At 41.5% G+C, this 12,735-nt stretch overlaps 1 protein-coding gene across 3 annotated transcripts in view; it reads left to right on the top strand.

Annotated features, from left to right (window-relative positions):
- UGGT1 (UDP-glucose glycoprotein glucosyltransferase 1) overlaps positions 1-12,735 on the top strand; it is a 106,876-nt gene that overhangs the window by 79,780 nt on the left and 14,361 nt on the right. For all 3 annotated transcript variants that reach the window (XM_021923442.2, XM_021923444.2, XM_021923443.2), the window contains exons 27-34: positions 3,885-3,987; positions 4,806-4,885; positions 6,381-6,570; positions 7,583-7,741; positions 8,572-8,657; positions 10,592-10,676; positions 11,605-11,693; positions 12,249-12,353. In XM_021923442.2, the coding sequence (XP_021779134.2) occupies positions 3,885-3,987; positions 4,806-4,885; positions 6,381-6,570; positions 7,583-7,741; positions 8,572-8,657; positions 10,592-10,676; positions 11,605-11,693; positions 12,249-12,353 (897 nt within the window). The remainder of the gene's footprint in view (positions 1-3,884; positions 3,988-4,805; positions 4,886-6,380; positions 6,571-7,582; positions 7,742-8,571; positions 8,658-10,591; positions 10,677-11,604; positions 11,694-12,248; positions 12,354-12,735) is intronic.

Below are 12,735 nucleotides of genomic sequence, written 5' to 3'. Positions count from 1 at the left end.
CATCCTGACATAACATGTCTGACGTTTCCCGCATGTGTATCCTGAGTGCTAGGACTTCTCCACAGTACTGTTAGCTGACCTCAGAAATGTAACCTTGATATAGTAATATTAAAAACAATTTCTATTCACATGTCTCTGGTGTCTTTGTAATGACCTTCTACAACTGTTTTTTGTATTTGTTTTGGTCCAGATTACATATTACAGAGTTGTGTCTCTTTGGTCTCCTTTAATCTGGAAGAGTTCTCTGCCATTTTTTTTTCTAGTCTTTTGTCTTTTACGATGACATTTTTTAAGAGTCCAGGACAGTTGTCTTATGGGATATCTCACAGTCTGAGTTGCTTCTTCATGATTAGATTTAATTGTTTCTAGGAGAGAGCCCTGCACAGTAATGTATGTAGCCTTTGCCGTAGCTGGCAAGTATATACATGTACACTGATTGTGCCTTGGAATCCCCAGGGAGGCTTTAGATATAGAGGCCTGTGTCCTACTTGTCTGTGATTCTGACCTGATTAGTCTGGCATGGATTGGACTTTGGTTTAGTGGACCTGTGTTTTCTCATGACCAATCCTTGTGGGGATGAGGTTTGTGTGGTCAGATCATTTGATGATTGTAGGCTGGAATGGAGGCCCTCTGTTTGCTCTAGTTGTGTGTCCTAGTTTTTTGTGTCAGCAGTGGGTGAAGATTCTTATGGCTCCTGGATAATCCTTGTGGAATTTGGCCATTAGCACCCAGATTGCACCCATTTTCTCAAGGTTTTGTGAACTCTCAGGTAGTAACTCATTAGTCACCAGCGGGAGGAAACCTTTCCGAATCAACCTGCCGTCTTGTTTACCCTTCTTGTCAGAGGTAGTGAGTCCTGAGCAAAGACCTCTTCCCTTTATAGAAATCTTCTTCTCCATGGGTCTCCATGTTTTGTATAATTAAAATACCTTAATTATAAATTCTATTATGAGACAAATTATAATTACTATTAGAGAAATTCCTCTTACTGGGAGTTGTGTCAGTTAAATTAATGTTTATTACATTTAACTCAGGAGTTTCTCATTTATGCTAGAAATAGAAAGATCTGAACTGTCAGTTATGTATATTCTTGCCCTCAAAGTGTGGTCCATGGAGCAGCAGCAAGACATTGTCTGGGAGCCTGTTGGAAATGTGGGCTTTGGACCCACACCAGTCCTGAGGAACGAGCGTCTGCGTTTTAACAGGTTGCTCCTGGGGGATTCCCGTGTGCATTAATGCTAGTGAGCACAGTGTTCTTCGACATTTACTCTACGCACCCTAGGCAAATGTGTGTAATCTCCAAATCTCGTTCCTGTCTTTGTCACTTTCAGTTTTATTCTGGTCTTTGATCAATATAGTGAATACACTTAAACATAATGTTGTTCATATTGTTTCCATTTCCACACAAATACTCCTCGTTCCTTGCTTTTTTTCTAGTCCCTTTTTCTTGCTCTAGAGATGTGGGGTGAGTAAAGGAGCTCACAGGGTCAATTTCTGGTGTGCCTGTTGCTGATCACCTAGAACACTGCTGGCTCGGAATGTGAACATGTGTGAAACTCTACCCCAAACCTGGTGTGGGCAGGCGTGACTTGAGGTTACCCTCTTGTGTAGAGTCCTGTTTGAGACTCTCTGGTTCCCTTGTGAGCCTTTGTAGAATGCTATTTTCTAATGAGCTTTTCCTTCTAGAATTCTAGAATAACAGAGAGGTGCAAATTATATTAGGGCAGTGGCTCTCAAAATGTGGGTTTTACTTAGAGAACTTGTTAAAATGCAGATTGCTGGACCCGTCCCCAGAGTTTCTGATTCAGTAAGTCTGGGTTGGATCCTGTCTTGCTGCTCACCGATGCCCAGGGGAAGCTGATGCCGCTGCTCTGGAGCCGCACGGTGAGAACAGTTGTGTTAGAGTAACAGAAGTTTCGTTGTATTGGAAGAATAATCACCGGCAGTGGATTTAATCTGAAATTGTTAATAACACCAGAGATTGAAAGCACCCACCTCAACACGGTCCCAAAGCTATTCTGATGGTTATTTCCAAAGCAGTTAAGATGTGAAATAACCTTCATGAGCATGTAAATTGTTTCCAGTTTTCTTGGTTATGCTGTTTTGTGGTATTCTTTTGTATTCATTCCACTTAGGTAAATGTTGTTTGGTAAAAATATAAAAGTAGTGGTTAGTATCGTAACCACATTATAGTATTGTTCAGAGCAAACAAACTATAATGGTTTAAACAGTTAACGGTTTTCAAAAATTGGGTATAATTTTAAATCCTTTCAAACTGAGTCCTTTTAAACGTTCATTAGAGGTCCCTGCTCCTTTTAAGTCACCAAAGTCAGTGTGACTTCACAGGGAGTCCATGCAACAGGAAGTTACCGTTCAGTTAAGAACAGACAAGGGGGCTGGGCATGATGACTCACGCCTGTAATCCCAGTGCTTTGGGAGGCCAAGGCAGGCAGATCACTTGAGGCCAGGAGTTCAAGACCAGCCTGGCAAACATGGCAAAACACCGTCTCTACTGACGATACGCAGATTAGCTGGGCATGGTGCCATGTGCCTGTAATCCCAGCTACTTTGGTGGCTGGGGCACGAGGATTGCTTGAGCCTGGGAGGTGGAGGTTGCAGTGAACTGAGGTCATGCCACTGTACTCCCAGCCTGTGTGAATGAGCGAGACTCTGTCTTTAAAAACAAAACAAAAAAGAGACAAGGACCAGGTGTGGTGGCTTATGCCAGCGCTTTGAGAAGCCAAGGCAGGAGGATCACTTGAGGCCAGGAGTTTGAGACTAGTCTGGTCAATATAGTGAGACTCCCATCTCTACAAAAAAATATAAATTAGCCCGGCATGGTGGCATGTGCCTGTAGTCCTAGCTACTTAGGAGGCTAAGTTGAGAGGATCATTTGAACCCAGACATTAGAGGCTTCAGTGAACCACGATCATACCACTGCACTCCAGCCTGGGCCACAGAGTGAGACCTTGTCTCTAAAAAAGTAAATAAGGAAAAGAACAGGCAAAATATCTATAACTTAATGCTGACAAAGGATATGGTGAAATTTATTTTTTGGCCTTGTAAATTTGTTTAGTTCTTCAGGAAATGTGCTTGACAATACTTATTAGCCACAAAAGTATTTGTATCCTTTGACTCTGTCATCTCATGTCTAGCACTTCCTTGACTCTAAAGAAATTTCCAAATGTGGAGAAAGTTGGTCGTACAAATTGTTTACAGGTTGGAAGCCATCTGTATGTCCAGCAGTAAAGAAAAGCTGGAGTAAACTCTGACAGCTTCATTTGGAAAATAGCGTATTATTTCTTACTCAGGGTGCTTGTTGTGTAATAGCATGTGGAAATCTTTATGCTGCAGTAGTGGGAGATGGAAGGAAACTTTTGAAATTGCTAATCTGTATCTACAACTAATGTTTATACAGGGATCTAGAAAGGATTACATAGAGATGCAGCTAAGTGGGCTGAGATAGTGAATATTTTGTGATTATATTTTTCCTTTTTCTTTGCTTTGCAGGTTTTCTGGAATGCTCTTTTATTATTTTTTAAAAATTGATTTATTCCTTTTCTCTTCGTACTCTTCTTGCCAAGAAGTAAAAATTGGCATAATGTTTAATGACTATCACAAGCTAACTTCAGTAGCTTTTCTCAGTTTTTGGTTAAATAAAATTTCAAGCTGTTCTTCCTCTCTTTCAATCCATTTCAGATCCATTATTAAGATTTTGCAATCTTTGGGATAGACAGAATCATATAGTTGGCCATTATCAAGGTCTAGTCTTTCTAGATCTAAAGTTCTTTGAAATGCTAAGAAGGTTGAAGGTTATATTGTACAAAAAAAGCTTTTGTTTCCTGTGTCCTCCAGGTTAATGTTTTATCCTTTTGATCTTTCAGTGCAATTAAACTGAGGCCGAAGGAAGGGGAGACGTACTTTGATGTCGTGGCTGTCGTTGACCCTGTCACCAGAGAAGCACAGAGACTTGCTCCCTTGCTCTTGGTAGGAACGCTGTGCAGGCAGTGCACATCACCTTTGTTTGAAGTTGTCACATGCTCTGAAATTCACTGAGAGCTTCATTTTCCTTGAGTTACCTTCAGCAGGCACTGGACAATGCTATATGGGGTTCTAGGGCAGAGCAGTCTTCACAAAGATTGACAGTGGCTCTGAAACAGCTTCACAGCCCTGGAACGTTGGTGCAAATGTGGGTGGCTGCCTCATGTAATTTAAAAAAGTGATTAACATCCTCATTTACAGTAAAACATCCTGGAATTAAGTTATGCTGTATTTTAATTTATAATGGCAAAGAGGTAAAATAAATATGCTTTTTCATTTTTCCTTTTTTATAACTGCCATGGATTATTTGTTTTGGCATGTGTTTTAGACATGTATAGTGTGTTACAATTTTAGGACATTTAAAAGAGCTTTGACAAAGACAGTCAGTCCAACATTCATTGCTGAATAAATCCCTAACCTTTTTTGTGAGTGTTGGTATCTCTGTTTTTTCATCGTTTGGCATGTCAGTGGTGACTCTGAGACCTGTGGTTTTTCCACGATCTGCCTGCTGCTTCCCCGCAGGAACTGCCTTTGTGTGAGGAGCAGTGAGCTGCAGCAGCCTACTTCCCATTATTTTTGGCTACGTCCTATGTATGTGTGATGTAGATTGTGCAGTAGAGTTGTGTTTTCCAGAAGTTTCTCCAGTGCAGACTCTATGGCTGTTATCTTTATATCTTTTCTTGAGATACTAATATCTCAGTGTCAAATAATAAATTTCTGAAGAAACAAATCCTAAGTATTTTGTCATCTGGTTTTCCTTCTAGGTTTTGGCTCAGCTGATAAACATGAATCTGAGAGTATTTATGAACTGCCAATCCAAACTTTCCGACATGCCTTTAAAAAGGTAAAACATGCTATGTAAGAAAACAGTTGAAGAATAGTACTGAATCCAAGGTCTGATTGCATGTCGGAGGATCAGATGGATTTATAGGTGGACATCATGTTTGAAATGGTCATTTACTAAATGTTCAGTTTTGCCAGATTTCACTGTAATCAGAAGTTCTAGGAACATAGTGTGTTTGTAGCATTTAGGTGGCATTAATCCAGGCTGTTTGCATTTGTGCCTTTTCTTTTTTTTTTTTTTTCCCCCCGAGATGGAGTCTTGCTCTGTCACCCAGACCGGAGTGCAGTGGCATGATCTTGGCTCACTGCAGCCTCTGCCTCCTGGGTTCAAGCGATTCTCCTGCTTCAGCCTCCTTACTAGCTGGGATTACAGGTGCACACTATAACGCCCAGCTAGTTTTTGTATTGTTAGTAGAGACGGGGTTTCACCATGTTGACCAGGCTGGTCTCGAACTCTTGACCTCAGGTGATCCATCTGCCTCACTTCCGAAAGTGCTGGGTTTACAGGTATGAGCCACCACGCCTGGCCCCATTTGTGCTTTTCATCTTAAAAGAAGAATATTGGCCAAGCGCGGTGGCTCACGCCTGTAATCCCAGCACTTTGGGAGGCCGAGACGGGCGGATCACGAGGTCAGGAGATCGAGACCATCCTGGCGAACACGGTGAAACTCCGTCTCTACTAAAAATCCAAAAGAAAACTAGCCGGGCGTAGTGGCGGGCGTCTGTAGTCCCAGCTACTCAGGAGGCTGAGGCAGGAGAACCTGGGAGGCGGGGAACCCTGGAGGCGGAGCTTGCAGTGAGCCGAGATTGCGCCACTACACTCCAGCCTGGGCGACTGAGCAAGACTCCGTCTCAAAAAAAAAAAAGAAGAAGAAGAAGAATATTCATTTCAAGTTGGAATATACATGTTAGAGGAAGCTTGCTTAGCTGTATATTGTCATGAGTTTAGGAATGGCTGTTTATGAAAAAAGTGATACAAAAAGCACTTAGTGTTGTGGCTGTGGGAAATTTCTAACTTGCCAGTGTGCTGTGTTTTATAGGTTAGCTTCTAGGTGGATTGAAACAGCATTTGCAAGTAACCAAAGGGTTCCCAGCTTCCACCGTTATTCTTGTACAGGGGAAACGTTTAAATTATTAGTGTTTTCAGGACTAGCCTGGGAGTCCAATCAGCTTTTAGGAATTGGTTTTAAAGAGAAAAATGAATCCTCCCTGAAGGGAGGAAAATGCCCAGGACCTAATTGTGACCCTGACGGCCATCCATGTGAAAGAGTGGCCTCCTCCTCAGTGCTGTCCTTGTTTGCCTTTTCTTGCATCTATAGCAACCACAGGAGGCATCATTAGGTCAAAGATAGTTTTGGAAACACGTTTCCCAATCTGGAAGGGTACTCCTCCAAATCGAATTTGTTTTAACCAGTTGTTTACCTGTGTAAGGGCTTGTACACTCAAGTACCGTTGTCACATAGAAAAATATCTAACACTTTCCTTTTCAATTTCAGCTTTTACCGTTATGTCTTAGAACCAGAGATTTCTTTCACTTCAGACAATAGTTTTGCTAAGGGTCCAATAGCAAAATTTTTGGATATGCCTCAGTCTCCATTGTTCACTCTGAATTTGAACACACCTGAAAGCTGGATGGTAGAATCTGTCAGAACACCATATGATCTTGATAATATTTATTTAGAAGAGGTAAGACTATCATTGCTTCCAAATACCTAATCATGTGTAATAGAGCAGATTGAATCCCAGTCTAGGGGGCCTCTGAGACATCAGTGTTTAGGGATGATATTTTTTAAAACAACAGCTTTGTTCACATGGAACTCATGTACCATAAGCTTTTCCTCATTAACGTGTACAGTTGAGAAGTGTTAGTGTCCTCACAGAGTTGTGCAGCCATCACCACTATGTAATTTTAAAATGTTTTCAGCATCCCCAGCAAAGGCCCCATACTCATTAGCAGTCACTCTCCATTTCCCCAGCCCCTGGCAACTGCTAATCTACTTTCTATCTCTATGGATTTGCGTGTTCTGACATTTTGTCTCAATAGAATCAAATGTGGTCTTCTGTAGCTGGCTGCTCTCACGTAACAGATTGTTTTCAAGATCCATCCATGTTGTAGTATGTATCGATGCTTCATTCTTTTTAACTTGCTAGATAATATTTCATTTATGGACATATCACATTTTATTTATCCTTTCACAAATGGACATTTGGGTTGTTTTTACTTTTTGGCTGTTGTAAATAATGCTGCTATGAATGTTGTGTGCAAGTTTTTCTACTGATATGTGACTATAGGATGTCTTTGCATATAGGTCTTTAATTTTTTTCAACGTTTAGTGTCTTATCCTCATTCATATTTTTAGAGTAACTTTGTTATTTTTTTTTCTCCTTTCTCTTTCCAACCCAGTTTTTATAATTGTATGCAGTCATTAACTACCACCATAGCCAAGATGCAGAACATTTCCATTACCCCAAAAGTTATTTTATACCCCTTTGCAGACATTAGCCTCCTCTCGCCTGGTTTCAGGCAGCAACTGATCTGCTTTCTGTCATTATAGTTTTGTCTTTTCTTGAATTTCTTAAAATATGATCATATATTATGTAAGTCCTTTTTGTCTGCTTCCTTTACGTTGCATAATGCATTTCAGATTTATTCATGTTGTCTCTGAGTGCATTCAAGTGATTGGATTTTGGCTTGCAGGTGGACAGTATAGTGGCTGCTGAGTATGAGCTGGAGTACCTATTACTGGAAGGTCATTGCTACGACATCACCACAGGCCAGCCTCCACGGGGACTGCAGTTTACCTTAGGAACTTCAGCCAACCCGGTCATCGTGGACACCATTGTTATGGCCAATCTGGTAAATAATCTATTCATCAGATAGCGATATTGTAGTTACGTTAATTTGGGCCCTGTAATTTACGATGGAGCAGTTAGCATTCTTAACCACAGAGTGAGATTAAAATTCATTATGGGGTGAATTTGGTCAATATAGAAATCATTAGTTCAGCTAAATTTGTAGGTTGGAATTACATGTCGAAAGAAAAAACATGCTGGAATACTATAACTGAATTGGCTCCTGAAAATAGATTGCTCACGAGCTGACAGCCTTCTTCTTTTCTTTGGAAGTGCGACACTTAAATTCATGCATCACACGTTGATTCTTCCCTGAAGCACAGCTAAAGAGCAGACGATTTCTTGGTGCGACTGGCCTTTATTGTACCAGATTTTTGTTGTTGTTTTTGAGACTCCTGCCCAGGCTGGAGTTCCGTGGTGTGATCTCGGCTCACTACAACCCCCACCTCCCAGGTTCAAGCGATTCTCCTGCCCCAGCCTCCTGAGTAGCTGGGATTATAGGCACCCACCACCACGCCCAGCTAATTTTTGTACTTTTTTAGTAGAGATAGGGTTTCACTATGTTAGCCAGGCTGGTCTCGAACTGCTGACGTCAAGTGGTCCACCTGCCGTGGCCTCCCAAAGTGCTGGGATTACAGGCGTGAGCCACCGCGCCTGGCCTGTGCTAGAGGTTTTAATGTGTAGTTTTGGTTTTTTAAGAGTTACATTGATTTGTTTACTGTGTTATTCACATTATAGTTGATTGATATTTCAGAGATAGAAGTAACTGTTCCTCAGAAATAGCATTTTGGTGTTTTGAAGAGAGCTAACATTGAACTTTTCTTCTTGTCCTAGGGCTACTTTCAGCTGAAAGCCAACCCAGGAGCTTGGATCCTCAGACTTAGGAAGGGACGCTCTGAAGATATTTATAGAATTTACAGGTAGGAGTAAGTGATGCAGGTACATTTTCCCAGAACATTTAGAAATGAGCAGTAGCTCTAATTGAATTCTACCCTGGCAGTCAGGCAACCTGAATTTAATTTGCAGTTGTATGTGTGATGAAACCATGGTTTTCCCAGGAAATTAAATAGAGAAGAATTGTTAGAGTAGAATTAGATAATAAGAGGTATAGATGCTAATGAGTATAGTGAGGCTTTATTCTTTAATTATTCCTTTGTGCTAACAATATCCCAGAATCTAATCATTCTATCACTGTGATGCAGCTCATAGATAGGCAGATGAGAAACTTGAAGAAAGGAGAAAAGAAAGAAAGAACAGCCAAACTTTTCTGCCCAGGGAGTGTGTGTGTTGACCCTGAGTGATGTGCAAATGCACCGTACATGGAAACTTCGTGCTGTTCGTGTGGTCTTCCTTGGTCTGTGGTGGTATAGTAAGAACATTCCCTCTGTGGCCAGCTTTTACCTTAAGGTGTACTGCACATATTTATTAGTTTAAAAATAATTATGTTGCCTTTAAAAGAGTTTGATATAAATTCTGCTTAACACAATTTAAATTAGTTTTAAGCTGTGTGAAAAGACCTCCTGCCAGTTTGTTTAGGTGATGATTTCCATTAGGGCACATTTGAAGCACCCTATAGTATATCCTTGCCTTAATTAGCTCCATAGTGACACACATGAAACAGTGGATTGGTGCCTGGTTCTTACCTAGGAAAGAGAAGAATTCTGTGTTATAATAACACCATTGTAAACAGTAGAAGGTTTTTTTTCCAAATAACATTTTCTTCAGATAAGGTTTTACAAAATTTTGGATGCACTTCCAAACTCCTTCCCTTTTGGATGCCGTGGCCCTTGCCAGCCCTCCCCTTCCCAGGAGCGTGGTGCCCCCTCTTCCTAGCTGTTCAGGGCTCCCCCCCGCAGGATCTTCCTTTGTCTGAGAACCCCACTCTCTGCTAGCTGACAGCAAATGCAGTGAGTTCATGTTGGAATTATCACCTTCCGCACCTTGAAATTTGGTGACTGGAAATTTTAGGCATTGCTGTTGATTAATAGAGAAACATAAATTTAATTTTTCTTCCTCTGCTCCTGTCTGCCTGCAAATAGAGTTTGTTGTAGTTCTTCTCATAGCGTATAGACACTGAGTTGAGTACAGGGCCTGTTGTTGACTGATTGTTGCCTCCAGGCAGAAATAGCAAGCAGATTTTCTTTACAACACTGTTCCAGTTAAAGAGTAGTGGCCGGATGTGATGGCTCATGCCTGTAATCCCAACACTTTGGGAGGCCGAGGAGGGTGGATCACTTGAGGTCAGGAGTTTGAGACCAGCCTAGCCAATATGGTGAAACCCTGTCTCTACTAGAATACAGAAATTAGCCAGATGTGGTGGTGGGCGCCTGTAAACTCAGCTACCTGAAGGCTGAAGCAGGAGAATCACTTGAACCTGGGAGGTGGAGGTTGCATTGAGCTGAGGTTGCTCCACTTGCACTCCAGGGTGACAGAGCAAGACTCTGTCTCAAAAAACAAACAAACAAACAAAAAAACGGAAGCAGTGTGGTTCCAGTAATGGTTCAGGGGTCCTGTTCCCCCTGCACTCCTTTACCAAAGACACTGCTTGGCTCAGAGCTTCTGAACACAGGTGTTTGTTTAGTACTCACCATGTGGTTACCACACATCGGTTCCTCTCACTGCGTGATGGGTAATTTTGAAAGAGGACTCACGAAGGAGGTTTGGGCATGCACCTTATATAAAGAGAGATTTCAACACGTGCTTCTGTGCAGCTTGAAGGAGCTTAAGGAGCAAGAAGATAGTTGGATCTGGAAAACTCCTTTATGAGAAGGATGATGGACTCAGATGCTCTGAGAGCATTTGCTGCCTTTTGAGAATTGTACCTTGTAATATTGACCTTTCTTTTCTCGCAAAGCCATGATGGCACCGATTCTCCCCCTGATGCTGATGATGTGGTTATCGTCCTCAACAACTTCAAAAGCAAAATTATTAAAGTGAAGGTGAGTTTGGTAAAAGTAGTGGTGTTCTGTTATTGGACAGCTGTCATGTAAAAATATGTATCTTGGAACCAGCCCAAGAGTGTCTTTGGAATTTGCTATGGCAGTTACAGGGATACTGCTTTAAGGCAAAATGTCTTGGTAAGTGTGAGTTTGTGGCTTTCCTCAACTGGAAGATTGTACCTTTTGGGTAATCTCAGTGTGCAGAACATGCCCCATTTTCTATAAAATATTCTCACAGATGCTATGTTGTTTATATAGCCACAATTCATAGTATTGTTGATGATTCTCTTCTCAGAATATTGGGAGAAATGGCCATGAAAATTTTCAATAATAAAATGATAGTCCTGTTTAATTTATTTTGACTTCTACTTTCCGTTCTCTGAATGTTGAAGCGTTTAGTACCTTAAATTCAAGTACAGTGTATTCTGGAATAAATGATCATTACACACAGTGAAACCTAGAATAGGCCATGCATAGTCGAGCAGAAAAATGGTCACTGTGCTGCCAAGAAGAAACCCCTGTTTGTGCCAGTGAATCTGAAAACTGGTCATAGCATGGAATACCTCCCTCCCAACAGATAGCGCCCCAGCACCACACTCTTCCCTGGAACTAGCTGTTGGTTCAGTGAATCGTGCTTCTGATTTCACTGCACAGTTGCGTTTGCGGCTCTCTGCCTATGTTGCAAGCTGAAAATGGGGTTCGTCTCATTAAAAGTGGTTGCTGTCTCCTCACATAAGGTTTGATGTGAATGTCCTGGTGGAGATACTTCTGTTGAATCCTTCTAGACTCTGGGTGGGGTCGTGCCTGTTTGTGAGAGAATTGATTGATAATTCCCTGTTGATGACAGGCTCACAGCGTACGTCCAGTGAGAGGCAGTTTTATGCCTATGAGACATACTGGGAGTAAGGTTTATCACGTTTGATTGCAGGTTCAGAAGAAGGCAGATATGGTGAACGAAGACTTGCTGAGTGATGGAACGAGTGAGAATGAATCTGGATTTTGGGATTCTTTCAAATGGTAAATTGACATTATAAAGAGTTATGTTTTTAAGGAAAAACTGAGATATTAGCATCGTCCATCCCTTCTTTTTGCATCTTGGAATCCCGTCTGGGCCTTTCACATTCTACTTCGTGCAGCTACATCTCACACTTATATTTGGCATAGATGAGTATTTTCACTTGATTAATCCAAAAGAGGTTCGTGTCTCCTAATGGGGAAGTTACTTCTGCTCCATACTTTGTGACTCTCATTACCTGTTCCTGCTCTTTGGAAATTTGACTGCTCCCTGCTCAGTTGACTTCCCGTTGTGTAAGTTGTATTCTGGTGCAGCCTGTGTTCAGTCTCTTCCTAAAGCAACACTGTCAGGGAGTGAACATTCTTTTTGTTTTCCCATAGGTTGGTTTTGTCGGTCTCGTGCTCTCTCCAGGATGTGAGGGAAGCTTCATAACCGCTCCTGCTGCAGCTCACCTGCTAGGGAAAGATGGGAAGCGCCATCTCTTTCCTCTTACTTTAAAAGGCTGTGTGTCTGTACCAGTATTTCAAGTAGTCTTGTTTTTACTCTTATTGTTATAGGGGCTTTACAGGAGGACAGAAGGCTGAGGAAATGAAGCAAGATAAAGATGACATAATTAATATTTTCTCCGTTGCATCTGGTCATCTCTACGAAAGATTTCTTCGGTCAGTCTTGTTGATGATTTCATTATGTATGAATGAATTTGTCAGTGTTCTTATTTAGAGAGGAAAGGTTTTATGGGATTCTGCTCATACTTCTGTGTCTTTGAAGCACTCTGAGCATTGTGACTGGCTTGCCATTTATAATTGGATTTGTTTCGATCCCGTCATCTCTGTGAAGTTGAGCTATGTAGTGAGTGCCTCTGGATATTACAAGGCTGTAGCCTTTTAACATCACTGTACACCTTCATAGACTGTGCTAATGTTTACTGCCTGCCAAACATTGCTTAACCCAGAGATTAGGAGGTTGACATAGAGAATAGAATGAGAACAGAACCATGGTACTTCGCTGCCTTCTAAAGATTCACAGGATTTTAGAGCCAGGAGG

This window comes from Papio anubis, chromosome 10, assembly GCF_008728515.1.
Source record: "Papio anubis isolate 15944 chromosome 10, Panubis1.0, whole genome shotgun sequence".
NCBI classification, from domain to species: domain Eukaryota; kingdom Metazoa; phylum Chordata; class Mammalia; order Primates; family Cercopithecidae; genus Papio; species Papio anubis.
The sequence above is the reverse complement of the archived record's forward strand: the minus strand, read 5'-3'. Positions and strand labels throughout refer to the sequence as shown.